The sequence below is a fragment of the Fomitiporia mediterranea genome, assembly GCF_000271605.1.
Source record: "Fomitiporia mediterranea MF3/22 unplaced genomic scaffold FOMMEscaffold_2, whole genome shotgun sequence".
In the NCBI taxonomy this organism is placed as follows: domain Eukaryota; kingdom Fungi; phylum Basidiomycota; class Agaricomycetes; order Hymenochaetales; family Hymenochaetaceae; genus Fomitiporia; species Fomitiporia mediterranea.
Genome location: NW_006760387.1, coordinates 2,458,689 through 2,486,295, shown reverse-complemented (window position 1 = coordinate 2,486,295; position 27,607 = coordinate 2,458,689). Strand labels below are relative to the sequence as shown.

Here is a 27,607-nt window from a genome sequence, read left to right as displayed (position 1 = left end):
AACGAATTGTCCGTGTCACCGACATTGCCCAAGTTGATTAGGTAATATTGCTTATGTAGTTACTTAAACTCGGCTCGAATTGATGCGCTAACTTTCAACACTCCCTTCTTGGGGATTGACTATATGCATCTGTACAAACATCTACGAATTCACCAAATCTTCGGTGCAAATACAGATGTCGGAAAGACAGTACTCGGAACTGCTCTAGTGCTATCTTCCGCAGAACGAGGACGGTTTGTCCGTTACCTCAAACCTGTTAGCACGGGTCCTCTCCAGGACGCTGACGATGCGTAAATATTTTCCGATTTACAATTCTGTTTCTCGGGAGCTAATAATTTTTTGTGTAGATTTGTGAAGCGATTCAGTCATCGCTATAAAGACACAGTACAGCGCGATTGTCTTTTTCAGTTTCAAGAGCCAGTCAGTCCGCACCTCGCCCTCCGTCTTCAACACGGTCAAGGTTTTAGCAAGGTCGTCAAATAAAACTCTGCTGGATGTCTATATTCTTATCCAAATAGCGCAGAATAAGATACCCACGGACAGGGCCGTGCTTAAGTCAATTGCAAAGTACATCGATGGAGCACAAAATTCGCCATCCAAAAGCAACGTTTTATATATTGAGACAGCGGGTGGTAAGTCATTCTTTAACTATTTACCCAGAGTTTAAACGAATAAACTTGTCCACAGGCGTGCATAGTCCTTCGATAAGTGGTATAAGCCAGGTCGATAGCTATCGTTCGTTGCGTTTACCTACCATCCTTGTCGGCGACTCGAAACTCGGAGGAATCTCCTCCACAATATCGTCATACGAGTCGTTAATAGTACGAGGCTACTCCGTCGACTCGATACTCCTTTTTCGTGAAGACTACTACCGAAACTGGGATTATTTGACCGCATACTTTAATGAGCGAGGCGTGCATGTAGCGTCTTTCCCTGCCCCTCCGCCCAAAAGCAACAACACGGAACAAAACTTCGTAACCACGGACTCATACTTCTCCGAGTTACTGAAAGACGAATTATTATCTGCAGTCGATGAACATCTAGACAACAAGCACTCTGAAAGAATCGAAGAACTGCACTCCATGCCTTCACGCACCCTGGACTCCATCTGGTGGCCATTCGTCCAACATGGCCACGTCAAGGAGCCAAAGGATGTAACCGTAATTGACAGCGCTTTCGGGGATTTTTTCAGCGTATATACTGGCCATACAAACAGCGATTCCTCTTCCAACCTGCTTTCATCATCGTACGATGGGTCTGCGTCTTGGTGGACCCAAGCATTTGGGCATGGTCAACCTTCTTTGGCACTGGCGGCTGCTCGTGCAGCAGGACGCTACGGCCACGTCATGTTCCCTGCAGCTACCCACCTTCCTGCTTTAAGACTTGCCGAACGCCTATTATCACCAAAGGGGCCAGGTAACGGTTGGGCTTCGCGAGTTTTCTACTCCGATGACGGTTCGACCGCAATGGAAGTTGCGTTAAAAATGGCTTTACGCGCGTATTGCAAACGTCATGGAAGTGACCTCGATCAAACTCAGAAACAACGGCTAGGCATACTGGGCCTTAAAGGTAGTTATCATGGCGATACGATTGGTGCTATGGATGCATGCTACGATGGAGATGGCGTTTACACTTGCGAATGGCACTCTGCTAAGGGATTTTGGCTCGACCCGCCTACGATTGGTTTACGAGATGGAAAAGCGTATGTTGATCTACCAGACTCAATTGTATCTGCTGGAAACATAAACGAGAAAGCTATTGAAGCTGAATCCCTGCAATGGCTGTATAACGTTCCCCAGCGACTCGACACAGAACTAGCCACTCAATACCGCCGATTTATCTCCGAAACGCTGCACAAGCTCGCACAATCAGTACAGAGCCCGCGACTTGCCGCCTTGGTTCTCGAACCTCTCGTCATGGGCGCAGGCGGGATGATCTTCGTAGACCCTCTCTTTCAACGTATCCTCGTCGACGTAGTACGAGAGAGCTCTCCAGAACGCGGTCCGGACGGCAGTTGGCAAGGCCTCCCCGTCATTTTCGACGAAGTATTCACAGGCTTATATCGTCTCGGCCAGAAAACATGCATCTCAACTCTCGGTGTAACCCCCGACATCGCTGTATATGCTAAAACCCTAACAGGAGGTGTCGTCCCTCTCGCGGTCACGCTTGCTTCAGAATCGATATTCAATGCGTTCTTGGGGGATAATAAAGCGGAAGCTCTGTTGCATGGACATAGTTATACTGCACACGCTGTTGGATGCGAGGTTGCCTGCGAGTCATTGGACTTGATGGAGAAGCTTGAAACGTCAAATGTGTGGACTGAGGTGCAAAGAAGGTGGGGAAAGGCGGTTGACTCGGCATCGACACAGTCTGCCCAGAGTTCATCTACGGTGTGGAGCATGTGGAACCCGAAGTTCGTAAAAGAACTCTCAAAGTTACCAGTGGTAGAATCGGTAATGACTATGGGCACGGTCCTCGCGGTCAAACTCCGAGGTACAAGCGAAGGTAAGTCAATTAATACCCCCCGAACTCACTACGCTTCCGACATTTGCTCACACAACTCCTAGGATATCGCTCCCAACTAGCCCAAACCGCCCTTCAGTCCATAAAATCACCAGCACATAATGAGTCCGACTCCTTCGGCGTCCATTTCAGGACACTCGGTGACGTCGCGTACTTCATGACCAGTCTCAACTCGTCACAAGTAGTCATAAGAGAGGTCGAGAGACGAATCATGAATGCTCTGCAAGGTGGTGAAGCCTATAGCCAGGTTAATGTACAACGGAAGACGTCGCCACGAAAAGACAAGAGAAAACTCGCCGCTGCATGATTAGACCGACGGATTGCGCTTCTTGAGGGAAGACGAATTACAAGCCGTTCCATAACCTATCTGTGCATTACATCTCATGATACCTGTGTAGATATTTCGCTGTAACTTGTGATAAACTGTCGATTTTCATGATTTTGAAATGAGTATATGCGACGTCTCAGTTTCACTCTTACATATGCTACCATACACAAGACAGCAATTAAGAAAGTATTGATCTATGCTACATATATAAACGCATTCGTACAACCAAAAGAAACCCTTCAAATTCACCCACTTCAATACCTCCAATACTGCGCGACTCCATGCATCCTGTCCAAAAAGTTATGATACGTCGAACTTCCTCTCAACTGCTTCTCCAACTCCTTAATCGCATCCTCCTCACTCAAATGCAACTGGAACTTCTCCTGCAGCTGTTCATGCACGTCCCGATAATTCACATGCGGGATGTTTGCCTCGCCCATCAGGGACACCAAGTTGAGTATTAGGTTCGCACTTTTTCGGAGGATGGAGTAGGCTACGAAGCAGAGATTTTGGAAGCGTGCGAATTCGGGGGAGGGAGTGCCGCCCATTGCTTCGATCATTTCTGGGCAGACTTTGACAGGTGGAGGGTAGGGTTTTGGGTCGTGGCCCAGGATGTATCCAAAGTCGACTGTAGCATATTCAGTATTAGAGACAGGAAGATGGAGAGAAGGACACAGATGACGTACCATGGAAGAAATGTCCTTAAATACGACAAGCAACGATAAGTCATTGGCTGAATCATGGAATAGATATATTGGTCTCACCATCAGGAGCTAATAGCAAGTTATCCAAATGCCGATCACCAACTCCAAGGATATAAGTCATGACGGAATAACCAGCTAGACACAGTGATCAATTAGCCAATTTCTACTTTCTCCCAGAAAAGATACACAACTATACTCACCACAGCTCCTCACGAAAGTATCAAGAACCGACTTCTTAACTCCAAACGTGCCCACACTCCCTTCGTCCGGATTATGCGCTCTCAAATAATTAAGCAGCGAGCCGTTATACTCGCTCACAATCGACGCAATCGCCATACTGGGAATAAACTGCGCCATCCCCTGTGACGGACTTGTAGCAAGGACAGCATAGGGACTCAACTTCAAATCTAAATTCTCTTTTCGCAGGAGCCGATCCATAAGCGTGAAAAGCTGAATTACCAGCTGATCCTGTCGCATGTCGTCCCCATCTTTGAATATCAACGGATATTCGCTCCCGTCTGTGCAAGTGAAGTAGAGAAGCATGGGAGAAAGACTGGACTTGAAGACGGAGGCCTTCTCGGCGACTATACCGGTGATCTCAACGGAAGCGTTTAGCGGCAGTGGCAACGGTGCCATGGTCGCCAATCCACTTTTCGAATCTGCGATGAAAGCTCGTAGTCGCTCAATCTTCTTTGGACGCTGATCCTTCGAAGCTTTGAGGTCCTTTGCCTTCTTCGATAACGTAGCAATAAGCTCCCCCTGTCGACGCAAGACGTCTGTCCGTGCTGGCCCGTCATCGGACTAAGCATCACGACATCAATCTGCAAGTGTAACACATATATATGCTTAACGAACTAACCTTCTTGAGCTTCTCCATGTACTTATACCAGACCTTTCCATAGACCTTCGCAACCTGTTTGTCTTCCAACGCTACTTCCACCATTAAGTACCAATGGAAACGATTCCCCAGTACAGGATTTCGCACGGCTCGTTCAATGAGGAAGTCCGCCAAGCCACTGTCTTCTTGCGAGATCGCATTCGAGCTCAAGCGCAGCGACCGTTGATCGCTTGCAGAGTTTTCGAATTTCAGTGCTTGTAGTAGCTGTACCAAATAAAGTAACAATTCCTAAAGCGAATAAGGTATCAGCGGCTTGATACACCAGAAAAATTGTGAAATAGAAACGTACATCATCATCAGCCTTGGAAAGCTGCTTGACCGCAAAGTTACGAACTCTGCTATCAACTGTACCCGGCCCTAAGAGCTCTAGAGCATCATCGACTTCAATATCCGTCCATTGAGGTAGCAGGACTTCAACTGCTTGCTTCACTTCACTCGGATCTCGCCACGTCACGGACTTAAGGAACTTGGTTAACCCGCGTTTGTCCCGTGTCAAATAGAATCGGAATTTCCAAACGAGATCCTTCTCTTCCGATGTTAACGGTTGCGTCGGCGCATAGTTCAAAATATCCTGCCGGGCCCACAAAAACAAAGTTAGAGGATATGGCAGAGGAGTGCACACAAAGACGCACAGCAAGTTCATCTCGATCCTTCGCATTAGGCTTCAGCTCTCGATCAAGTGCACCGCTACGATGACTTCGAACGAGACGTCGGTGTTTGTCCTCAACGGGGTTTTCGCGCGCCACTTCGGGATCAACGATCTGCCATAGGGAGGAATCCGACAGGAGTGAACCCGCGCTTGCTGTGGCGATCCCCTGAGCCGATGACGACGATGGCATGATTGTAGGCATGTTGGACGGCTCCTGATTCATTCAATATATTATTCCAGAATGACATTGCGGTTCTAATGTAGTGACTCACAGGTTCTGAAAAGACAACTGGGAAATCAAATCGCGGGAGGTCGACATACAAGAAGAAATTCTTAGATTTCTTCGCCTCTGCCTGTGCATTATGTCAACAATTTCCCAGAAACTCAGTTTTCTCGACTTACAGCATGGATCTCCTCCATCTTTCGGAATGCGAGTTTGTCTAACCAATCTTCTTTCGGTAAATCGCCTCGCTCGTATTTCTTCACAAGCTGATAGGACCCATGATCAACCTCATCGCTCCAATACACAATTTAAATAAAGGAATTACTCGTACTTTCTCTAATCGTCCCATCTCATCCTTTATCTCCGTCTTACTCGGTGTCTTAGCATCAACAGAGCCATCCGCCTCAACTCCAGGCCAGAGGAACAATCTATGTTTACCACGTCTCAATGTCCTAGAAATCATCCCATCGGTCAACACAACCATAATGACATAGGCAAAGAAACACCGCGCGCACCCTTTTTTGCCAAACAAGCGAAACGTCGTGCCGCCTACAGGAGCAGCCGACCGAGGACCTTCGATATCCCATACAGTAAACGTGATCTGCGAGCTCAGTGGGAGGTCACAATATCGGATAGGCAACGTGATCCATTCGTTCCATCTAATGCCGCCCAGACATTCAAAAATGAATGATTAAATAAAATCAGTCAAGCACAAGAGTTAAGAGGGAAAGGGCGAGAAAGGACAGGAACTCACGTATAACTGTTCTTGAAAGCCTTGAACGCAGTCCGGTACGCAATAGTCAGTGGCTTATTGTCCGCCACAAGTTGACAAGTCACGTAGAGGTCCGAGAAGGTTCTACATTTATGCGCATGATGAGCAAATGTTCAGAAGTTTGGAAAATAGGCTGAGTATGCAGGGGTTCGATAGCGAAATGACGCACGGAGATTGTACACCAGCAAACTGGAGGTCCGGATTGTCAATAACATCCGTGAATGGTCTCGGCTGGCGATTTCCTTCAAATTGAGAGCTTTGTATGCCTAAATTCAGCGGGTGCAGAGATTTATTGTGAAGCACAGAACCACTGCGTACATGCGAAAAGTGACTGGTAACTTAAGAGAGCTGGATTTTGCAAACGTGAAGTCCGGATTATCCTTGTCCATGATGAAGTGGCGAGATGTGCACCAAGTTATCTTGTCTTGTTAAGTCAGTGGCAGCCTAAGTATTCCCATGTGCTGGATGTCAGTGGATGACCAAAGCAGGTATTGAAATACAGCTCACGTGCCTCCGTCAAACTGGGAATTGATTCCTACAGTGCCCATCAACATCTGTGAAGACTCGTGCATGCTTTTCAACCTTATTTCCTTCACCAGTGCTGTGCTGAATCTGTATCAAGACATCTCTCTTTCTCACTGACAATATTTCTGTTCTTTATAAGTCCATGAGCAAAAGTCTGCTGTACGACTCAGTATGACCATCCATGACGAACGGCTCGCCTGATTGGCGCCCAACTTGCTCACATGAACGTCTAATAATACCTGCTGAATGGCTAACACGCGGCAAACACCTAGATCGATTCTCCCTGTGCTACTGCTCTGTATCTAAGGAAGACTGATGTTGCAGATAAGGCGGCCTGCACTTCATTCGTTTCTGCCACCATGTTCAACTCCCCACCCACCCACTACTCCCAAGAGGGACGGTTTGTCTCTCGTCCTTTCAACTGTATGTTGCCTGACATTTCTATCCAGTTAGGTGCGTCACAAACATCATATGCGAGTCATCAAACCCTGGTTTATACGTGAAAGTGACACTAGGGAATAGCCCAGTAAGGGAGACTGCGATGATCCGAGAAAATAATCCACCTACATCGAATGCCACCCTTGCATTGTGAGTGGATCTAGCAACACCATGCAAAAATTCTCAAATTTTGTGCAGTTCATCGTCAGATGATTCGGATGTTGTCAGGATGTGCGTCACAGAAGAAACAAATCGTAGAACGTATAGGCAAACGACACGCCATCGCCAAATTGGGTCGGCCATGATGTCGATTAAGGAGTTATTAGAAAATTGTCTCGAAGGTGTGCCTTGGTCGCCCTTATTGAATGGTCAGTCGGGCGAGCTCATAATCATTTAAAGCCAATTTAGAGCTCTTCATTTCGTCCTTTCTTACTTAAAAGATGTGATGTGCAAGGCAGTTGCGGATCCTATACCAGACGGACACTCTTGGACCGATCATATGAACACACTCAGTCGCGCGGCCGATGGGCTTTTCATCTGGGCGTCGACGGCGGTTAAATTTGTCTCGAATAATGATGACCCATTTGGAAAGCTTGATGAACTAGTGTTAAACATTCGTTCGCTCAATGGACTTGACAACCTGTATGCTACTGTGCTGGAGCAGTCGGGTATCTCGTGGCTGGACCCGAAGTCTGTTGATCGATTCAGGAAGGTACTGGGTCTAGTTCTTTTGGAAAAGAGTCTCTTTCGGATGCTGATATCGATAACGTCTTAGGCCTTGGACAAGGGAAATCGCGTCTGACGCTCCAGAGACTGCATTCCGTTCTCTCGTACGAGCCTGGGCGGCCGGTGCGACCCCACCATGCATCTTTTGTTGACTATCTCTTGTCGTCCGAGCGCTCGGGCAATCAGTGCTGGTACGTCGATGCCGACATTCAAAGTCATACAATTACGTCCAGATGCTTTGTTTTTATGGAGCATTCTCTACGTTTCAACATATGTGGGCTGGATACATCGCCCGTTCGTAACGACGATGTACCTGATCTCAAGGATTGAATTGAGAAGAATATACGATCGCACCTTTCATACTCTTGCCGATTCTGGGCCGAACATCTTCGCGACATACCGCATTCTCCGGACGTTGCAAGCAAACTAACAAAATTTGCTTATAAATACATCTTGTACTGGTTCGAGGTGCTCAGCTTGACAAAGCATTTCAATCGCGTCGCTGGTCGAGCGCTCTTCGATGCCATCACGTGGACTTCGGTTTGTAGTATAGCAAATGTCTCTTGTCTGCGTGTTAATAACTATATTGACAGCTGATTAATGGTGAGGTTTCTTTGTTTTTATGGGATGCCTATAGGCTAGCTGGCATCTACTTCTTGCCAGCTTCGCAAAGCGCTCCTCACATCTGTCTCTCCATGCTTTCTCTATCGAAGGACGAGTCGGTGGTTTCTAAACATTTCTCGGGGACTCATCCTATTATCCAGACTTATCGTTTCGGAGCTAAACCGATGACGATATACATAAAAATCATTACTGGGCATACAGGACCCATTCACTCGGTGGCGTCATCACCCGACGGGTGGCGAGTCGCCTCTGGCTCACACGATTGCACGGTTCGTATTTGGGATGTGGAAAGTCGCCTCCCGTCAGGTGAGAAAGCGACTGACATGACATAGTCTGTGTGTCCCTCAAACGAGCCTGCAACGACCTCGCCAGTCGTCTCTGGCTCACGCAATCGCACGATTCGTATATGGGATGCTGAAAGCGGGGAACTTGTTGCAGGCCCGTTCACAGGAGACACAGACCGTGTCGAGTCCATCGCTTTCTGCCGGATGGGAGGCGTGTCGTCTCTTGCGAAGACAATGACTGTATTCGGATTTGGGATGCCGAAAGCGGATAGACTAGCACGAGCCCGTTTAAAGGAGGCACATTAATTATGCCTGTTGCTTTCTTACTTGATGAGCAGCACATTGTCTCTTGCTCCCGCGATCGCACGGTTCGTATATTGGATGCTGAAACTAGAGAAGTGATTGCAGACCCATTTAAAGATTACACAAATCGTGTCGAGTCTGCCACTTTCTCTTTTGATGGGAAATGCATTGCTGGTATTTCTTGCTCGAACAATTCGATAATTTGTATACTGGATGCTGAAAGTGGGGAAACTGTTGCACATCTGTATAAGTACAGAACTGAAGTCTATTGCCTTCTCGCCTGATGGGAAGCACATTGTCTCCAGCTCAAACAATGACACAATTTACATTTAGGATGTTGAAAGTAAAGAGGTTGTTACAGGCCTGTTTGAAGGGCATATAGGCAGGGTTTTGTGTGTTGCCTTCTTGCCTGATGGGAAGCATGTTATCTCTAACTCTTATAATGACACAATTTGGACTTGGGATGCCAAAAGCAGAAAGGCTACAGCAGGCATGTTTGAAGGGAAGACACACAATCCTGCATTTGTGTTCTTGCCTGATGGGAAGCATATTGTCTCTGACTCATACTAACTATGGTCCCTAATCTAGCATAGGTCTCTAACATGATCACCATACATACACTTAGTTGGTCATAACAAATATTGCAATTTGTACCTCACCAGTATTATACAGTGTACTATCAAATGTATGAACATGAACATGTTCACATCAAAGGTTGCATCAGGACTGTCTTCATACTTGAATCACATCACGAGTTATTCAAATTTCAATCCAATTCTTTTAGTAACTAATAAAATAATAACATATACAATGAAGTCAAGATCAAGTATCTCACGAACGACACATTCAAGTCAACAGTATAAGAACAAAACAAAAAACAAAAACATTATAAATACTGTTCACAAGTACTGTATCTTGTATCTTGCATCATGTATCATACTCTGTGTCGAAGAAGCGCAAAAAAAGGTAACAGAGGGAACAAAGGAGACAGAGGGAACAGAGGAGAGACAGAGTAGTATTGAGTAGAACTGAGTATAATAAAATCAAGGGGGACAAATCGTTGGTCATGACAAAAAAAAACTATCATCGTACTCATACTCATACTACATCTGTTGTTGAAAGTCCATGGAACATGTTACATACACACACATCCATATTATCCATAATTAAAATTTTTCTCAAAACAGCAACAGAAAGACAGAAAGACAGAAAGGACTCCACAACCCACTATCGGTACCCAGTATACTCCGTATAACTCGGCGGACCAGCAACAGACGTCCGAACAGGGGACGTCGATCCCGAATATCCTGACGACGTAGGTGCACCGGGTGGTGCGCCAGCGATAGAAGCCCGGACTGCGGCGTACGGATCTGCGTATTGCATCGTTCGACTTACTCCTGCTGGAGTGTTCGAGAGTCCGCTAGCGGAGCTGAAGGTTGATTGTTGAACGGACGGAGGAATGCCAGAACCGTATCCAGAAGGAGCAGGGTCCGAAAACGCTCCGTACGCGTCCATCGACGCACGTGCAGCGGGTATGTTCCCAGCTGCGGGTGCGGAAGAGCCGCTGAACCCACCAACACCGCTTACAGGTGGCAGCACATACGAAGACGAAGCTTGTGAGTTCCTATTCGCTGCAACATTGTTATCCGAGAACGGCGAAGCCCCAGCACCAGAGTAGTTACTCTCTCGGATCGGGGGCACGTGTTCATATGTGGACTCTTCTTCCTCTTCGTCAAGTTCGTCATACGCCCCACCAACACCGCCGGCTTCGCTGCCCATGGGAGGGTGGAATGGTGGGTCGCGAGGACCACGGGTCTTTCCGCTGCGCCAGTTCATGATGGTAAGTGTGAATGTTCCGCACCAGAAAGCTATAGTAAAAGACGTATTAAACACGGACTGAGAATAATCGTAGAGGAGAGATCTTACCAAAGGCAAGCCAAAAGAATATCGCGCCAGCTTTCTTCGTCGAACACCACCCTTTCAACCCATTTTTGAATCCATCTCCTTTGTCAGCGTGAGGGTCGTTGTCTGGATTCTTACAGCCAGGCTCCGTCCATGCTGATATTGTGACAATGAAGCTGTGTACGAAAAGAAAGCATAGGTATGATGAGTGCTCAGGTACTGTTAAAATAGGCTGAATGCACGTACGCAATAAGCAGGCTAAACACCGTCCCAGTGACCGTCAAGATAAAAGCCACTCGCAGCTCCGTCAGGGCACGCGACAGCCGCGTGAGTTTACCATACTTAGAATCAATGACGGGGACAAAGAGCATGAACAACGACAAAAAGATGCCCATAATCGAGACGAAGAGCGCGAAACCAGTCAACCCAGCTAAATATCAAAGACATCAGGACATTAGGACGACGTCTTCTTTGTGAATTTGTATGAAGTAATGGAACGTACAAGGTCCAACACCCCATTTACCCTGAAAACTCGCAACGCTCGCAAAGCAGCACATCGCAAGGAAGTTGAAAAACGCTTGGGAGGCATGGAATATAATTGCTGGTTTCGATACGATCATCTATATAAACCCACAAGATATGTAAGCAACCAATTCAAAAGAAGGTAAAAATAACACAGAAATAAATAAAATAGGAGGAGAAATGACGCAACCCATATCCACAACACAAACACCAGCGGAATAGCTAACAACGCAGCAAGCGCTCCATCCCCAGAAGATATATCAGTAAAAGCAGTCGTCGAGTTCGACGACGTGCTAGCTGACGCAGCTGAAGTCAAAGTAGCAAGAGTAGAGGAGGGGTCGTCGATTGGAGGAGCAACAGTTCGCGACGCAAGCGCCGCGACTGTTGTCACCGCCAACACGTAAAGGGAGGATTGTAGCGCGGGGGTCGTTGCATTCATGCATGTAGGACCGCACACAGGCGCTTAAGAAGGAGGGGAGGGAGAGGAGGAGGGGGAGGTACAAAAGGAGAGCAACGCGAAAGTCAACCATGACCAGTTAAGGCAAGGCTGTCTCGCCTGCTGGGATTCGCGTTCCTCGGTCATTATCACCGTTACTGTAGTAGAAGCAATGCAATGCAATGCAGGAACGTTCCATCGTTGCGTGCTTCTCGTGCTTCCCCAGCGCAATGTCTTTGCGTCATGTGTCGTGTATGGGCAGCGAAGAGATACAAAGCGGGACAAACAAGAAGATAGGAAGGAAGCATAAGTAGAAGTAACGCACATCATCTTCAAACTGTGCAACGCCCATGTTACTTATCCCTTTCCCTCTTCTTCCACCCGTAACAGGGCCTCTGTTCGGTCGTAACACCTTCTCAAAGGCGGACTGGATATGGTCCATGACGGGCATGTTGAATTAATATGAGTTAATTTCTCTTGTGTTGAGATAGAGCGACAAATGTCGCAGATGGACGAAAGCGCTAAGTGGAAATACGACCCAATAGGGGTGAAGTGTAGGATGAGGAGGAAAATAGGTGGGGAGAAGGTAGGTCGTAGTCGTGCGTTAAGAGCAAAGTCGGACTGGCCGGCAAGAGGAGACGGTACTGCGCAAAGTGAGGGTGAGGGTAATGCAGTGAAACGTGAGGCGCGCTCAGTCAAGGCGATGACCTCGAGGCCGATTATGTCACATTCTGAAACCATAATTATTACTTTCACTTTTTAGTAAATTTTTACACAACACATAGAAAAGAATCCATGAGCACTGATATAGTCATCACATCTACCAAAAAACATAAATACGATACAATGTACCCAAAAAGTTCTTCCACAACAAAATATGCACAGAATAAATAATACAACATCGCCTTTCGCCAAGACTTCCGCATGATGAGATTAGAAAATAGCTCGGACAAGTCCACCTCCAATCGCAGAACCAGCACCGAAGCCCACACCGCCCGCAGCAGAATGTGCCATCTACAAACACGTAAGTCAATACTCAGTCTGTGCTCGAAAGAATAGAGATAACCAACCGTATTCCCATACTTCCCATACTTACTCTTCTTCTTATCCTGCCCGTCCGCCTCTTGCAAACCAACAGAGTTGACTTGCGCAGAACCCGGTGGCGGGGGTTTGTCCGCTCCATGATGAGCAGCACCAAATGGCCTGTACGCTGCCTTTTCCCGCGGTGCCACGGCGGGAGCCTGGGTGTACTGCGGAGGCGGGGCGAGGATCGTGCGTGCCGGCGCAGCGGGAGCAGCACTAAAAGTGTCGGCTGGGAGTTTCTCGACGTGATTGGAGGGAAGGAGTCCTTGTTTCCCGTTAATTTTGCCTGTCCACCAGTCAGGGTTTGTCTCTTCTATGATCTCGATGATGTCTCCTGCACGGAAGGAAAGATCGTTTGGGTCCTGTTCTCGCCACATGAGAATCAAATAAAACAGAGAAGTAAATAGATAAATAAATGGACCACGTACTTCTCCATTTTCGTTATAGGACCAGACAGCTCTGGCTTTGACTGTCCTCGCAGACCATGCTGGAAGGACTGGTACATTCCTAACAGCAGGAGTGGGAGTTACGACGATCGCAGGAGCTGCCGCCCTAGAAGGCAGTCGAGAAAGTACAAGGTCAGCATCTTGCTGGGACATATGCCCATTCTCGACGAGGAACGAGAGGTTATGCTGGATCTGCTCGACGATATGCGCGACGTAGGACATGGTTATCGTTGCAGTCGTAAGGCAAGGTACAAAGATTTAAAGAGAGGGAGAAAGAGAGAGAGATGCCCTCGGGGAGGCTGTTGTTAACAATTACCGTTGCGGCTGGAGCTTCCACGATTCGTGATGTCCATGCGTGTGGGCGCGATTTTAATATTCGTTGTCGTGTTGCCAGTCGGCCTGGTCAGCCCCTTGACTTACCGTCATGGACCGGTCCTTGTAACACTACATTTTAATTCTGAATTTACTTCATTTTCACACCTTTTAACCTCAAACAAAAAATACTATATGAAAATAAATACTGTTTAACATTACTCTACAAATTTCTGTGACAAATAAATGAGAAATAAATTAGATATAAAGGATAGATGTTTTGTGCCCAAAAGAGCACGTCACTATTCCTTGTAACACCCATTTTCCCACGATGTACACACAAGTAATCTACCTTGTCTGCATTATTTTTAAAGTCATTAAGGCAATATAATATTTGTATTGGACTTCTATATTAGTATACTCAGATATTTAAGTCAATATTTTAACTGTGTGGCCCTTGGTAATGAGTGTATCTCTTGACTGAATATTGCTCAGTACAGTCATGTGACTAAAATAAACTGTGATTTGTACTTTTTAATTTTTATAAATTGCAAATCTTAATGAAATTGTCTAAAAATTTGTATGTATGCTTATTTTAACATAACAGATAGTCTTGTATTTTTTAGTTGAAGTTGTGTTGTAGGAGGAGCCATGACTATCACTGGAAAATCTGAGCATTTTCTTGATTATCTAGTTTTTACCCTTATTTTCAACATAGCTCAACAAATTCTAATCTGTTTGCCACAATTTTTTTACATACACTAGGAAGATATAATAGAAATTCATTTATATATTTTTTGAGGTAAAATTGTTGTGAGTAGTGGCACTATGTATAGGGTGTTACAAGGAATGGTGGTGTTACAAGGACCGGTCCATGACGGTACTATATGCGCACCGGTTATCGTCGGCACGAACCCGGCAGTGCGTGATGCGCTGATGCATCCCCGGGTGGCTGTGTCCGTCACCTAATTTCTGCACAGCCCAGTCCTTCAATGATTGTAACTGTGACGCCTCTTCCTTCAACGCATAAATATTAAAAATGACCATCGTAACAATCATCAACGCCCCACCAACATCCATCTCTCCCAACGAACACCGCGAACGCACAGCAGAGACCCCAGCGTCATTCTCAGACATCCCTCCTGTCCTTCGCCACAAGGAAGAAAACGCCCGTGTTGTGTTCGACCCGCCTGTAGAAGGGTTAACTGAGGAGGAGTTGAAGAAGGGTACGGTTTACATTGTCGAGAGGTGCGTAGTTTTTCTCAAATTCGTATGGAGTATCGAGAAGCTAAATAGAGTGGTTTTGCAGTGTACTAGCGTTCATCTCCGAATCCTCAGGCCGCGGCTTCCAAATCGAATACCCATGCATCATCCTCCACGCAATCTCGCGAAGCAACGACTCCCCTCCATGTATATACTGTCAACTCGGTGAATCAGCCGCCCAACGACAAAACAACAACAACGGAGGAGGCGATGAAGAAGATGAACAGATAGACCTGCGCGAGCTAAGCATATTCCCCGAAGTCGAGGACTCTCGTGCGTATTCCAATTCCCTTTTTTTATCCTTCAATCTAATCTATTGATATTGATGTTTCATTGATACTTTTTTTCAGTCGACACGCTCTACGAAGCCCTCATGCACTGCTCCTCACTCCATCCAGACCCTTCCTCCGACAGCGACGACGGAGACATGATGGACATCGAAAACTTCGGCTCTTACACCAACCCTCTCGCAAACAATGCTCATGACGGCGATGTCGATAAAGACGATGACGCAATCGTCGACGCAGACGTAGAAGCGATCCAAACCATCACCGCACAAAGCAACGTCGACGCAGACGGAGAACTCGAACTCAGCGAAACCGGGAGGGTGCGCAGCGATTTCATGAACGATTCTCGGTATAAGCCGTACTAAAATCTGTACCTTCTGCTTTCCTGTCTTATTTCGGTTTCCTGCAAAAATGTGATACGGCTTTGAACTTCTTCCTTTCCTTTCCGTTACTATTACTATTTCGCAGGCCAACCTTGAACGTCTCGAGTCACTCATCCAAGATCCGCATGGAGCGCTTGCGAGGGCGGGTGTAGTAAACGGCTTCCACGACGCTGCTGCAGAAGGATCTGGTGCAGAACGAGAACAAGAACGATTTGCTGATGCTGACGCACCCGAACAACCTCACAGCAGTAGCTAACGCAAAAATCTGTTTCGAGTTTCGGTATATTCACACTATCTAATTCTAAAATCCCATATTGTTCAAACAGTGGCTTGTACATAGTAACTTACACTATAGACGTTCATTCAGATATAGACGATTTAAACGTAGAATTAAACTTAAAAATGACGAAAACAAACAAACGGACAAACTATCGATGTCTCTCTAGAACTTTCGGACGGTTAGTATAAATGGCAATCGCTACATTATTATCCATGCATCCAGCCCTGTTGTACCTATACATGATGAACCTACTACAGTAAAGCATATAAGCTCGTTCTACCTTCTAACATTGACCTAGATTCACAAGATGCTCTGGGATGAGATCAAACTAATCTTTTGAGCCCTAATCAAACGGAATGACAAGGGAAAGAGCTAGTCAAGCAAATTCAGATCTAGACATCGCAGGTATCGCATTCTCAGAGAAGTCGCAAGATTGGTTAGAGAAGTGGAATGATCTGCGTGGTCTTTGGGGCAAAGGTTGAAGGCAGCTCGGTTCAAAATAATCATCTCGTCAAGGTCTTTGATCCTTCTATGCTGCACATATTGAGCCATCAGAGACTGTGCAAGATTGGTTGGAGAAGTGGAACGATCGGGATAGCCTTCAGGGTGAAGCTCGAGGGCAGCTCGGTTCGACACAATCACTTCGTCAAAGTCGTCAATCTTTCCATGCTGCGCGTATCGAGCTCTCAGAGAAGTCGCAAGATTGCTCTTAAACATGGAACAATGTGGGTGGTCTTCAGGGAGAATTTCCAGGGCTATACGTTGAAGCTTAATGGCTCCATCAAGACCCTCATCCTGCACATACTGCTCAAATCGAGTTTGATAGGAACCCGTAACGTTGCTTGCAAATTCCATGGCGCGGACTTTTGAGAATTTCAGCTATAAATGAATAACACGGCTTGCTAACGAATGTAGGAGTTCAATTTTATTTGCGTTAATAAAGCACGAATTGCGGCTTACCGACAGTATTCAAGAAGCTTTGTTATAATGTGATCGTACTTGTCGTGCTCGAGCATTCGAGAATCTTCAAATGTGAACAGTATTTTGCAGCAAATCTTCGATTACGCCGTTTAGAGGGTTGTCCTCGGTTGCAAGCAGTACTTGTGTTGCGCAGTACACAGTCCGTTTGTGCTTTATGAGCTCATACTCCTTCGGCGCCGATCCGTGACCAGAGATGTATAATGCTTGTTTAACAACTCTCAGATCCAGAAGGACTGGTGGTGTTTTGAAGAAGGCGCGTAAACGTGGATCGGTTGTGACCACCTGAATGATCTGAGATACTGCTTCAGATCTCGTGTCCCATACCTCTGCACTAAAGGAGATCACATTCCTTTCAGTATCATTTTGATTGGTGAAGTAGTAGCTGTAGCACTCACGTGGCGTGTTTCGCGAGTTTCCGACAGCCTGAACGAAGCTTTGCTTCACTCTCGTCCTTCACAGTCCAACGTAATACTTGCCGAACATGACCCTCCGTACCTGGCTCGCTGTTCCCGGGACTCCTTACTCCTTTAAACTCGACATGCTTGATTCGAGAAGCCACTGCCTTGGGACCAAGTCCACCTCTATGTGCGACCTGTCTAATAGCAGCTTCAAGAGCCCGTCCCCAGCGTGAGTAGAGAAGTCCAAGCATCCCACCAGAGCCAGGTAAATTGGAGGCGGTGTCGTCTGATGTTGACTGCTGCGAGCAGAGCACTTCTGTGAATCCATCATCTTCGTCCCTTCCTGCGCCTCGTACGGTTGGGGGTGGGGTGGGGGGTGGCAGAGTCGTATACGGGGAATAACGAAGGCATATGGAGTCAAACCTCAATAGAACTGCTTGTGGCTGTGAGAAGGTTGGAGGAGTATGTGATATTCGACAATGAATGCTCTTATAGGCTGAGGCTGGCTGATTGTCAGCAAAATGAGGCAGTTGCGAGGCAGTGCCAGAACATCTGGGACAGTGCTTACCGTACCTGCCAACAAGATTTCGTGTACATCGATGATATAATATCAAAGTCTAAGAATTACCTTCGCATCATGAACCCGTCCAATAATCTCAAGGCAGTAGTACACCAATACGTATTTTGATGAGAATACTTCTAAGTCTGTACAAGTACAACCATTGAGGTAGATAAAGCACTTCATTTGGAACGAAATATGCCACTGCACAGCTGGAGCGAAGGGAGAACAAGGAGTCAAAATGATTAACCGGTTTCGAAAGGTGACAGGAAAGGAAATACGGTTGTTTGTACGTATTTGCTATTATTTATTTATAAGCCGTGCAACGATCATCGACTTGTTGGTCGAACACACCGAAAAAATCTCCGTTAAAAGTTATCTGCAAAAAGTGCCAATAGTCAGTTTCTATAATATTTAACTAAACCACGGATGCTGAATATGCACGTGACCCGTGATATGCCAGACGTTTCCTTGACAGTAAAAGATTTCCTAAACGCATCCCACATCCCAGCCTTGCAGTTTGCAAGAGGCCGTTGCAGACCAGTTAGAGTGTTTGATTTGACTAAAATTTTATTATCACAAAAGTCATTTATGTAACATTGCTTCAGAACAACTACAGGTACGAGAACACAATATTGGGGAGCAAAGCCACTACAAAACATGCAGGATGCAAACATGTAAATGCACGAACAACCAGATCTTGCATAAACAAAGCAGGAAAGGCAAACACATGTAAATCCCTTACGAGGAAGCCTTCCTATTGATCGCCTGCGGTCGAATGTCCACAGGAAGCGTAGCCATCGGTTTAGCCTTTGGTAAAGGACCCCAATCAAATGCCGTAATCGAGGCTGGTACCTGCGTCTGCGTCTTACCCAACCTCACAGATTTCTGATGATGTGCGGAATGCCGCTGCGTTCGCCGCGAATTATCTCCGCTCGTTCCTTCGTCTCGGTCTCGTAGGTCGTCCAAACTCGCGTCCAAGTCTACGGGAAGCTCGCTCTTCACATCAGCGACAGAGGCAGGGACATCAGAGCCCTCTCCGACAGATAAGTTATCCAAATTTAGGATTCGTTTCGATGAATTAGCCGCTTGTGTATTCAACAGAGGAGCCCTCCGTGCGTTTGTTAAGGCGTTCTTAAGGCGCAAAGCACTCCGCTCGGCATTCAGTGCTGCCGCAGTGCTAGCAGCTATCGAGGGCGTAATATGCGATCGGACGGATATTGGTTTCTCGTCGTCCTCAGGAGCAGCACCTGAAACAGAGAAAACCCCCTTTCGGGTAGACTTGCGTCGGGGTGAAGAAAATCGACCATGTAAAGTCGTATCAAGTACGTCCAAGTCCAGTTTAGCGACCCGAGAAGTTAGCGTTTCAATTTGGTCGGCTTGCGACTCGATGGCGACCTCAATATTTCGGTAGATACGATTCACTGTGTCTAAGGAAGGAGGCCTTGCGATCACAATGTCAGTGTCTGAGTAGGATCACGATATTTTAATTAACCTACTTGATACTACTCTTGCCCTTACGATGCTCCTCCAGTTTCTTCTTACATGATTTGAGATGTGCTTCGAGCTGCTCAACTCTGTCATTGATAACCTAGTAAAGTATTAGCGATGGTACACGCTGAGGTAAAACAAACTTCTCTTACTCGGATTTGCCTTCTCAAATGGAGCTGTGTTTCCGACGCATCGGGACCAAGCGTCCTAGCTTTGAGCATCTTCGCAAACTCAGGGTCTGCTTTGGCCTTGGAGAACCTAACGATCTCCTCCTTTCGCGTCTCGGCTAGGGCGACCAGATGAGAACTCTCGACATGTGCTCAAGAAAGCCTAGTCGATCACTTACCCTTTAGAAGATTGCTCTCTATTTCCCGCATGAGAGGTATGAATTCATCCTTCAATTTATATACTGCAAGGACGTCTTTCTCGAGACCTTTCACCAGCCTTCCAAATGTTTCCAAGTCTCCAAATAACCACTTCGTCCTCTCTTTCAAATCTTCCCGAGAATGAGCCGCCGCTGTTGATCTCCCATACAGTGTCCTCATTGTAATAGCAGCCCTACTCATCGTTGACATCTGAAATAGTACAATCAGCACGCAGGCACTAACGGGGAATAACTTGTCAACATACTTGCTCAAATTCCTCCGCCATAGACACATAGAGAGCTTGGCATTCTCTCTGCATACTAGACTCGAATGATGTTTGTGTTGCCACTCGCTGAGCACCAGCTTGGAAAAGTGCGCCCTGTGGTTTGACATCGTTGGCATTCAAAATGCCTGCGCCTGGTAAAGTTCTATCTGTTAAACTGGTTGGTGCCGTTGATGGCATAATGAACGGTGCATTGCCGGAAGTCGGGAAGAGGTTTTGCGGCGCAGCGGGCGTTGTAGGAAGCGTGGCGCTCGGTCCTTGCGAAGGAGGAGGCGTGAAAGGCTTCGGCGGCAGGCCCGCGGGAAGAAGGGGAGAACTCTGGCCCTGCTTCTCATCAGGTCTTGCGAAAGGAGGAAGTACAGGCGTCTGTTGGGCTGCAGTAGTGGGAGCCGTCTGTCCAAACGGCACTTTTGGTGACGCCGGGCGAGGTTTGCGAAAAACAGGAGCAGATTGCGAGGACGGAATGTTCGGAGATTCTTTGTCTTCTTCGCCAGAGACGGGTGTTCCTGCGAGAGGTGAGCTTCTCGTTGGCCGTGAACTAGGTCGCCCCAAGCCAATCAGGATTGCGGGTGAAGGACCAGTGGGTTTGGGAGCTGGCAATAGTGTAATATCATCTGGTCTGCTAGGGGAACCAGGAGGTGTAGTTGATCCCTCGCGAACAGATGAGACAGGTTTGGAGAAGACACTCTGCACTGAAGGCTTCGTTGCCTCAGCACCTGATGGTTCAGTCTTCTGCCCGAAAAGCGATGGCGGGGGAGAAGGCGATGCGGATTTACTCGTGCCGACGGGCACCTTGTCAGTGGGAGCCAATGGCTTGCCAAATAACGTCGGAATTCCAGAGGCACCTGCCTTGGCAAAGAATGGAGGCGGTGACTTAAGAGGAGCAGATTTCTTGGCAGCAGAGTCGTCAGGGAGCTGTGTAATGATGGGAGAAGGGGACTTCCCTTTCGCCGACGCAGCGGTGCTGGGTTTGCCTGACTTCTCAGACGAATCTGTTGAGGACATTGACTCCTTTTTCTCAAGCGCAGGAGCAGATTCGGGTGTAAGGTCCCTGGAATCAGGAGTTGGAGGTAGGGGAATAGCAGACGGGCTTTGAGTCCTTGCGTGCGATGGTGTCCGTTCCACAAGCTCTTCTTCTTCACCTTCTTCCTCCTGTCCCTCCTCTTCTTCTGCACTATCTTCTTCCTCTTCTTCCTCTTCTGGTGCTTCCTCTTCCCCAGAAAACGACTCAGATATAAAGGAGTCGGCATCATCGTGTTCTTGTTCGTCTCCCAAATTCTGGTCTTCTTCGTCGAATGTGCCGTGAGTCGAAGGCGTAGGCGGGAGATTATCCTGATCCAGCTCGTCCGGCTTAGAAATAGTAATGAACGATTCGTCTCCCTTCTTGTCCTTACCTGCCGCGGGAGTTTCGGAAGCAGCCGGACTGGTGTCCTCGTCCTTCTGTCCCTTCAGCAAATCACTGAACGAGGATGGCTTTCCCGCCTTTGCAAAGGCACTAAATCCCCCAGATCCACTATACCCACTAAACGCATTCCCTGCAGGTGTCGTCAAAGGGGTTGTGCTCAAAGGACCTGGAGTAGAAGGTGAACCAAATGATGATTTCCCAAAAACAGACGTAGCACCTGGGGTGGACGGAGACCCAAACTTCGGAGTTGTCGAACCCGTAGTAGGGGTTTGGAATGCGCTCGCTGGCCCAGATCCCCCAACAGCAAAGGCAGAGACTGGTTTAGCAGGTGTGCTGAATGCACTAACACCAGTAGATCTTGGATTCGCGAATGGTGATGTGCTAGAAACCGACGCACTGGCGCCAAATGCTCCAAAGCCTTCAGACGGCTTGAACACGGATGGCGTTGATGTCAAGCCTCCAAATGCACCGCCAGCCGGTGCGGCACCAGAAGCTTTGAATGCAGAAGACGTGGGAGTACCGAATGGTGTAGTTGATTGAGCTGAGGGAGCTGGGCTCGATGACGGCTGCTCAGCGATGTCAATCGACGATTCGTCTTGTAGAGCTTTAGGCTTAGGTTTCTGTCCGAGATTCGGACTGCCTTCTGGGCTAGATGACTGCGATCGACTACGAGCTGTTGGTATCCCAAATACACTCGACTTTTGCTCTTGCGCCTTCGCAGAGGATTGTTGATTGATTCCGAATGCACTCGGAAACCCAGAGCTCGAGGCTTGTGGAGTACCGAATGGCGAGGGTGACTTCTGCTCAAAATTTGAAGAACTTGGGGGGTTCCCTGGATCCTCGCTGGAAGTTGCCATTGCAATACTTGGGGCTTCACTGGGCTTTGTCTGGAGGGTTTGTGCTTGCTGACTGAAGCCAGTTGTACCATCCTGAGCAAACGAACTGAAACCCTTAGAAGCGCCGGCGAATGCACCGAACCCTCCACCCGTCCCGGTTGCTGAAGTGGAAGGAGGAGCGGGCGAACCAAAAGCCGAGGATTTTCCAAACGCTGATGAAGCCCCGAAGGGCGAAGGTTGACCAAACCCTGTTTGGCCAAACGCGGATTGAGGCTTTGCAGTTCCAAAACCGGAAGTACCAAATGCTGGAGAAGTCTTCGTCTCTTTGTCAGAGCTTGTATTATTTGGCACAGATTGAGGCTCCGTGGGTTTGAGGAAAGCCCCAAAACCAGATGCGGGCCTCAAAAAGCCAGAGCCCTGCGTACTACCAAATGCACCGAAGGCGTTTGAACCGCTTGTTTCACCACCGAAAGGCGATGTTTCTGGTTTCTCTGGAGTAGAGGTCTGTACAAAAGCACCGAACATGCTATTCACGGCGCCATCCTGGGACTTATTTGTATCACTTGCTCCACCTAATGACAGACCACCCAGCCGGTCGGTATCGCCATCATCAGCTTCAGCCATATCCGCCTCCGGAGATGATACATCAACCGCTGGAGGTGGTTTTGTAGGTGTGCTTGGCTGTCCTGCGGCAGGTGACGATGTTCCGAATCCGAATCCCGTTGAGCCGAACTTCGACGATCCAGATGATGCAAATGCACCAAAACCACTCCCTAGTCCTTGTCCAAACGCAGACTGCGCCGAGCTTCCGAATGGAGACCCAACAGAGGATTGTCCAAAGGCCGATGTCTGACCGAATGCAGGCACAGTGGGCTGTTGAGCAAAGGCAGACGAGCCGAAGCCAGGTGTGTTTGACTGGCCAAAGGCGGGCTTTGATGGCGAATCGGTGACTGAGCTCGCGAACCCACCGCCCTGAGGTTGCCCAAATCCAGTTGTACCAAAGGTAGACATTCCTGATAGTTGCGCAAATGCCGACGAGGTGGTGGATGAACTGTCAGTTGACTGCGTTGATGAGGTACTGGCCACTGATGGAGTAATCATTCCAGGATAAGTGCCTCCCTTGTCATTGGAGACAAACCACGCCTGTAGAGTCCCATCACTTGCGTAAACATACAGGATAGGAAATGCAGATGTATCCTGGCCAGCAGTAAGGTCCATGTCTAAAGCGAGAGGCACAGTATCCTCCCCGTCTTTATCATATGGTACGCTCGGCGTAGATGTTTCTTCTAAGGTCAAGTTGCACCAAGTTTCCATCGTATTGTCCTCCGAAACGCTACCAATAAGACCAATATCGCTCGACGTGGTGTCAGCAACGAAAACAAGTATCTTCGTAGGATTCCAATTGCGCATGGCAACAGTGAACGATCCGGGGGGTCGTAGTGCGGGCGACGGATAATATGGCTTCTCGAGCGCTATCTGAGTAGCAGAATTCGCCTTAGGGTCAAACAGAGTTAAGACGTGCTTTTGCGAAACCTCTGGACTGAAATCACCAGGGGGCGTGTAAATGCCATAGAATGCTTGGTTTGTCAACCACAGCACTGTTATGATGCTTCTTTCACCCACACACGGCGGTTTTGGGACGTGCAACTTCGGTGTTTTCGTATCAGAAGGGCTATATGTCATGATATCGCCATTTCTAAGACCGATGGCCAGCTGTTTTCCCTTGGCCGACCACACAACTAATATTACCAAGGGTCAGCACGATAAACGAAATAGCATAATATAAAACTGTACGCACCGGACGTTGGTATTGATTCTATAGTATTGCAAGCCCATCCACTTATAGATTGCAATTGTCTGGTATCGATGATCTCAACAACTAACCCGTCTGAGCCACTTTTCGGATCTCTTCGGACTGCTACTAGCTCTGGAAGATCCCCTGGATTGCCCAAGATCTGTTGTATTGGACCAGGTGGTGCCGGAGGGAAAGTTCGTAAAGGCTCGACCGCATCAGCTCCTGGCGTAAATAGCGGAGATGTATCAAATACGAATACTGATCCATCTGCCGATCCGACTACCAGTCGCTCGTCATTAAGGGCCAACGCCAAATGTACAGGCACTCCCGCCACTTGCAGAACACGTTTTGCCGTGAAGCTCTCATCGTCCTCTGACTTTGAGGAAATAATTGACCCTCGAAGATCGCTAAGCGGGGAGAATACAATTTCTAATACCCAACATTTAGCTAGCCATTATTGACAATACGAGAAATTTCAACTCACGGTATCCCGCTTCAGGACTTCGCCCAATTGCAACAAACCACCCTTTCAAATTCGAAACAACAAAATAATTCCCCTTTCCATCATGAGCGTCCAAGTCAAGAGGTTGTTTGGATAATCGTATGCGAGCACGCTTGTTAAGTAATCGAAGCGAAAGATACTGCAAACAAAGATTAATTAATAAGTGGTAAATCGCAACAGACACCGTGAGCTCACTTCTGCGTCTTTCTCTTGTGCTTTAACCGTTGACCATGAGACTTGAGGAGAAGACGATAGTTGAATTGTACTGGTGTTCATCTGCACGATGTGATCGAAAAGGTAATTCGATGACCCGCTGTGAGCTAGTAGTAGTGGTCAGCGGCATAAACGCGCGCTCAACGTTGGCCACGAGCAGCACAGAAGAGCGTGTCAAGTCACGTGCATTTATACGATTTGTAATCCAAGTCTTCAAAATCAAAACTTAAACTTAAACTTAAACTTAAGAACAGCCGATTAATTGACATTTCGGCACAAAGCAACTTGCGATCATGTTGTACCGCTGAACTAGCTATCTTTACATGTTTCAATCTAGGGTACGAGCAGCTACTTCTATGATGGGAGCTTTATTTGTCCCACATGTGCTAAGAACAGAAGTTATAGGATAGGAAACAAAGCGGGAATACATAAGAAACACATAGATCGTTCACTCGTAACATAAATAGGTGCACAGGCCATGATCATTTCCCAGGCCCAGGACGATGTAACGCATTCTCGAGAACCCGAGTAAGACATTAGCATCCCATCATCCATAAGATTGAAAGAAGAAAGGTACGCATGGTGAATCAAAGTTCGCAAAGCTCGGCTAGCCATCACCTCAGTTCATATGAAGAGGCTCAATCTTCTTTGGTGTGGGTATCTTAGGAACCCCTAGTGCGCTTCTTCCATCCCGTGTTGGAGTTGATGGCGAACCGCGAGCACCGTTCGACCTCGCAACCGATTTGCGGTTCCGCTCGCGGTCGCTTGAACCTCTTCCGGGTTTCGCCATGCCTGATGGAGGAGCCCCAATGATACGAGACAATGTCCACGGCAATTCAAATCCTGCTTGAAGTGCTGCTGCTGCATAACGAGCAATTTCGAGGTGCAGCGTTGGATAATACGTTGTCGAGGCCTTTCGTGCGACCTTTCCGGATACAGTTAGCCTTCTTCCATCCTCTTAATGTTTCTACTTTTGGCTCACAAGGATGATTCGTTCAAGACCGGAGGCAAAAAGATCCTGATGGAATCGGTGTGCCGATAATTCATTGTCTTTGGGGAGATTCAAGTCCGCCGCAGTCTTCGCAGTAGCATTGATAAGTTTAAAGTGTGTTGTCTAGAACCGGCAGAACACGGCAATGATAAGAACATAAGGCAATATGACAAAACATGACGTTACTGCAGCAGGGAATTCTTACCAGATATGCCATTGCCTCAAATTCAACTCCGCCAGTCATTCCACCAGGAGCGCGGGGCTTCTCAACGCGCGACTCATCGGTATCGTCCAGGTTCCATATGGTGTTGCTTGGGTGACAGAACACCCAGAAGTAATCCCTACATATGTCAGAGAGTTCCTGCAAATACGTTTTATAGATTCGTGGAACATGAAGACATTCAATGAATTCATGAGGTGTAAGGGGTGTTTCCGAGGCCTCCGCAGGCAGTGGAGGCTTTGTAAGCAAGAGAGTTCGTATGAAAGAAAAGATATTACGATGTGGCGAAGGCAAGCTGATCAGCTGTGGGTTGTCGGTGACTGGACAAACATCCGAGAAGTCTTCCCAAATCTCACGGCGGCGCTGCCTAGTGGGTGTTGTAGAAGATGGGGAAGGCAAAGATGTCGGCGGATATAAATCGAAGAGAGTAAGTAGAAGTTCAGCAATGAGCTGCCGCGATGCAACATCGCCCGGTTTCTTGTCGGAGTACAGAAGACGCACTAGCTGCGCGAACGGTGTTGGAGTTTCGGAGCGCAGGGCAGCACAGCCCACAACAGATGTAGACAGTGCCTTTAGACACCGCAGAAGTTCGTGCAAGAGTTGATCATCATGTTGCTCTTCTCTGAATCAGGAATCAGGAAGAGTTGACCCATATGGCTAGGATGTGTACTGACCTCCATTCGACCTCCAAGAGTTCGTTGAGTCGGGTGAGCAGAGCAGAATACCCATCAAGCTGAAAGAAAGTTTCGGTCCAGCTAAATATACATTGTGTTAACGTCAGCTGAGAATAGATCGTACTGGAAAGACTAACGTGGCTGATTCATTCCGCAATAGGAGCCTTAACTTTTTTATAAGATCCACGTCCAATTCCAGACTCGACGTGCTTGTCAGTAAGCTTGCGTATCTAGACGGAGCTGTGTCCTTTGCCCATCCTTTCTGCAATTTCTTGCCCATGCCATCACTAAGTGACATTGGTAGTTGGACTCTGGAGGAATGTTTGCTAATATCGAGTGAGAGCCCTCGCGTGTGTCTATTCCTGGCGTCCACCGGCTCCGGTTGCTCATCTGACAGTCGTTTCGGCGATAGAGATGGCCTCATCGCAGAACCTAGGAACCGCCCGGTGGTCTGAGGGGTCTGAGGAAGTTCGTGTGAAGCATGCTGCTCAGAGCGGGGCGAAGAAAAGGAATCACTACTCTTTGATTTACGAAGAGTGTGAGGTACTTTCTTAGGAGTCGTTTGAACTGCAGAGGCAGGAGGTTTAATGACATGAGAAGAGCGAAGCATAGCTGCTTTGACAGTAGAGTCCATTCCGCTTAGTTTTGGTCGCAAGTTTTCCGGAATTTGGAGCTCATCCTGCATCGAGTAATTAGCCACGCTAAGGTGCTTGGGAGGTAAGCCAAACTTGCCAATAAATTGTCAAAGGCGTCTTCCATCTCCTTAGAGTCGGTGCATGGGCGAGCTTGATCAAGCTGCTTCTTATCGTTCTTGCTCTTCGTTGCCGGCGTAGCTGGTGCATCTATTTTCCCGTTGGCATCCTGGAAGACGGACACTCTGCGCGCACCCTTCTGTGCAGTGCAACTTTTCGGTCTGTTCTCCTTTCCTGCCGCATCACAGTCAATGGGGGAGACCACAGACTCGGGCTTCTTGCTAAATCCTT

The 27,607-nt window shown here is 47.6% G+C and overlaps 11 protein-coding genes across 11 annotated transcripts; 4 read left to right on the top strand and 7 right to left on the bottom strand.

Annotated features, from left to right (window-relative positions):
* Window positions 1–123: 123 nt before the first annotated feature.
* Window positions 124–2,947, top strand: FOMMEDRAFT_102518 (PLP-dependent transferase; the record flags this gene model as incomplete). The annotated part of the gene is made up of 5 exons (XM_007262872.1): window positions 124–290; window positions 348–471; window positions 524–632; window positions 688–2,505; window positions 2,568–2,947. 5 exons carry the CDS (start codon window positions 124–126, stop codon window positions 2,828–2,830), a joined length of 2,481 nt encoding a protein of 826 aa, XP_007262934.1. The 3' UTR covers window positions 2,831–2,947.
* Window positions 2,948–2,979: 32 nt separating this feature from the next.
* Window positions 2,980–6,486, bottom strand: FOMMEDRAFT_138537 (phosphatidylinositol 3-kinase; the record flags this gene model as incomplete). Its single annotated transcript, XM_007262871.1, has 14 exons — window positions 2,980–3,479; window positions 3,538–3,552; window positions 3,616–3,690; window positions 3,756–4,356; window positions 4,415–4,681; window positions 4,743–5,024; window positions 5,086–5,316; window positions 5,375–5,455; window positions 5,505–5,591; window positions 5,657–5,777; window positions 5,841–5,984; window positions 6,080–6,181; window positions 6,267–6,353; window positions 6,416–6,486. 14 exons carry the CDS (start codon window positions 6,484–6,486, stop codon window positions 3,106–3,108), a joined length of 2,538 nt encoding a protein of 845 aa, XP_007262933.1. The 3' UTR covers window positions 2,980–3,105.
* Window positions 6,487–6,981: 495 nt separating this feature from the next.
* FOMMEDRAFT_25886 (uncharacterized protein) lies at window positions 6,982–7,835 on the top strand (the record flags this gene model as incomplete). The annotated part of the gene is made up of 4 exons (XM_007262870.1): window positions 6,982–7,022; window positions 7,076–7,210; window positions 7,259–7,401; window positions 7,501–7,835. 4 exons carry the CDS (start codon window positions 6,982–6,984, stop codon window positions 7,833–7,835), a joined length of 654 nt encoding a protein of 217 aa, XP_007262932.1.
* A 739-nt stretch (window positions 7,836–8,574) lies between these two features.
* FOMMEDRAFT_76324 (WD40 repeat-like protein) lies at window positions 8,575–9,567 on the top strand (the record flags this gene model as incomplete). The annotated part of the gene is made up of 4 exons (XM_007262869.1): window positions 8,575–8,694; window positions 8,764–8,907; window positions 9,033–9,230; window positions 9,349–9,567. 4 exons carry the CDS (start codon window positions 8,575–8,577, stop codon window positions 9,565–9,567), a joined length of 681 nt encoding a protein of 226 aa, XP_007262931.1.
* A 421-nt stretch (window positions 9,568–9,988) lies between these two features.
* On the bottom strand, window positions 9,989–11,951 carry FOMMEDRAFT_144613 (uncharacterized protein; the record flags this gene model as incomplete). Its single annotated transcript, XM_007262868.1, has 6 exons — window positions 9,989–10,865; window positions 10,924–11,075; window positions 11,146–11,329; window positions 11,402–11,519; window positions 11,633–11,727; window positions 11,879–11,951. 6 exons carry the CDS (start codon window positions 11,949–11,951, stop codon window positions 10,225–10,227), a joined length of 1,263 nt encoding a protein of 420 aa, XP_007262930.1. The 3' UTR covers window positions 9,989–10,224.
* A 263-nt stretch (window positions 11,952–12,214) lies between these two features.
* Window positions 12,215–12,598, bottom strand: FOMMEDRAFT_151964 (uncharacterized protein; the record flags this gene model as incomplete). Its single annotated transcript, XM_007262867.1, has 1 exon — window positions 12,215–12,598. The coding sequence occupies one exon, from the start codon at window positions 12,596–12,598 to the stop codon at window positions 12,215–12,217; it is 384 nt and encodes a 127-aa protein (XP_007262929.1).
* Window positions 12,599–12,659: 61 nt separating this feature from the next.
* Window positions 12,660–13,729, bottom strand: FOMMEDRAFT_138535 (SH3-domain-containing protein). The gene is made up of 3 exons (XM_007262866.1): window positions 13,369–13,729; window positions 12,928–13,302; window positions 12,660–12,871 (listed from the first exon to the last, which is right to left on the bottom strand). The coding sequence occupies exons 1-3, from the start codon at window positions 13,606–13,608 to the stop codon at window positions 12,791–12,793; spliced, it is 696 nt and encodes a 231-aa protein (XP_007262928.1). The 5' UTR covers window positions 13,609–13,729; the 3' UTR covers window positions 12,660–12,790.
* Window positions 13,730–14,737: 1,008 nt separating this feature from the next.
* Window positions 14,738–15,852, top strand: FOMMEDRAFT_102509 (uncharacterized protein; the record flags this gene model as incomplete). Its single annotated transcript, XM_007262865.1, has 3 exons — window positions 14,738–14,946; window positions 15,008–15,234; window positions 15,312–15,852. The coding sequence occupies 3 exons, from the start codon at window positions 14,738–14,740 to the stop codon at window positions 15,611–15,613; spliced, it is 738 nt and encodes a 245-aa protein (XP_007262927.1). The 3' UTR covers window positions 15,614–15,852.
* Window positions 15,853–16,937: 1,085 nt separating this feature from the next.
* On the bottom strand, window positions 16,938–17,887 carry FOMMEDRAFT_151960 (uncharacterized protein; the record flags this gene model as incomplete). The annotated part of the gene is made up of 3 exons (XM_007262864.1): window positions 16,938–17,223; window positions 17,288–17,796; window positions 17,864–17,887. The coding sequence occupies 3 exons, from the start codon at window positions 17,885–17,887 to the stop codon at window positions 16,938–16,940; spliced, it is 819 nt and encodes a 272-aa protein (XP_007262926.1).
* Window positions 17,888–18,421: 534 nt separating this feature from the next.
* Window positions 18,422–24,838, bottom strand: FOMMEDRAFT_17163 (uncharacterized protein). The gene is made up of 8 exons (XM_007262863.1): window positions 24,722–24,838; window positions 24,509–24,665; window positions 24,028–24,453; window positions 19,971–23,968; window positions 19,687–19,915; window positions 19,493–19,626; window positions 19,349–19,440; window positions 18,422–19,293 (listed from the first exon to the last, which is right to left on the bottom strand). Exons 1-8 carry the CDS (start codon window positions 24,800–24,802, stop codon window positions 18,591–18,593), a joined length of 5,820 nt encoding a protein of 1,939 aa, XP_007262925.1. The 5' UTR covers window positions 24,803–24,838; the 3' UTR covers window positions 18,422–18,590.
* A 230-nt stretch (window positions 24,839–25,068) lies between these two features.
* Window positions 25,069–27,607, bottom strand: FOMMEDRAFT_117535 (uncharacterized protein). Its single transcript, XM_007262862.1, has 6 exons — window positions 27,357–27,607; window positions 26,762–27,303; window positions 26,625–26,705; window positions 25,936–26,572; window positions 25,722–25,853; window positions 25,069–25,664 (listed from the first exon to the last, which is right to left on the bottom strand). Exons 1-6 carry the CDS (start codon window positions 27,381–27,383, stop codon window positions 25,359–25,361), a joined length of 1,725 nt encoding a protein of 574 aa, XP_007262924.1. The 5' UTR covers window positions 27,384–27,607; the 3' UTR covers window positions 25,069–25,358.

Excerpts from the sequence above, each read along its gene's own strand:
- FOMMEDRAFT_138535 (XM_007262866.1), bottom strand. The coding sequence starts at position 13,608 with ATGTCCTACGTCGCGCATATCGTCGAGCAGATCCAGCATAACCTCTCG. Across the intron at positions 13,303-13,368 it reads CCTATAACGAAAATGGAGAA|GACCCAAACGATCTTTCCTT; the intron begins GTACGTGGTCCA and ends TGGCGAGAACAG. Across the intron at positions 12,872-12,927 it reads ATGGGAAGTATGGGAATACG|ATGGCACATTCTGCTGCGGG; the intron begins GTTGGTTATCTC and ends ACGTGTTTGTAG.
- FOMMEDRAFT_17163 (XM_007262863.1), bottom strand. The coding sequence starts at position 24,802 with ATGAACACCAGTACAATTCAACTATCGTCTTCTCCTCAAGTCTCATGG. Across the intron at positions 24,666-24,721 it reads CACAAGAGAAAGACGCAGAA|TATCTTTCGCTTCGATTACT; the intron begins GTGAGCTCACGG and ends CTTTGTTTGCAG. Across the intron at positions 19,294-19,348 it reads AAGGGCAAGAGTAGTATCAA|GCCTCCTTCCTTAGACACAG; the intron begins GTAGGTTAATTA and ends TGTGATCGCAAG.
- FOMMEDRAFT_117535 (XM_007262862.1), bottom strand. The coding sequence starts at position 27,383 with ATGGAAGACGCCTTTGACAATTTATTG. Across the intron at positions 26,706-26,761 it reads TTGCGGAATGAATCAGCCAC|CTGGACCGAAACTTTCTTTC; the intron begins GTTAGTCTTTCC and ends ATGTATATTTAG. Across the intron at positions 25,854-25,935 it reads TTGAGGCAATGGCATATCTG|ACAACACACTTTAAACTTAT; the intron begins GTAAGAATTCCC and ends TGCCGGTTCTAG.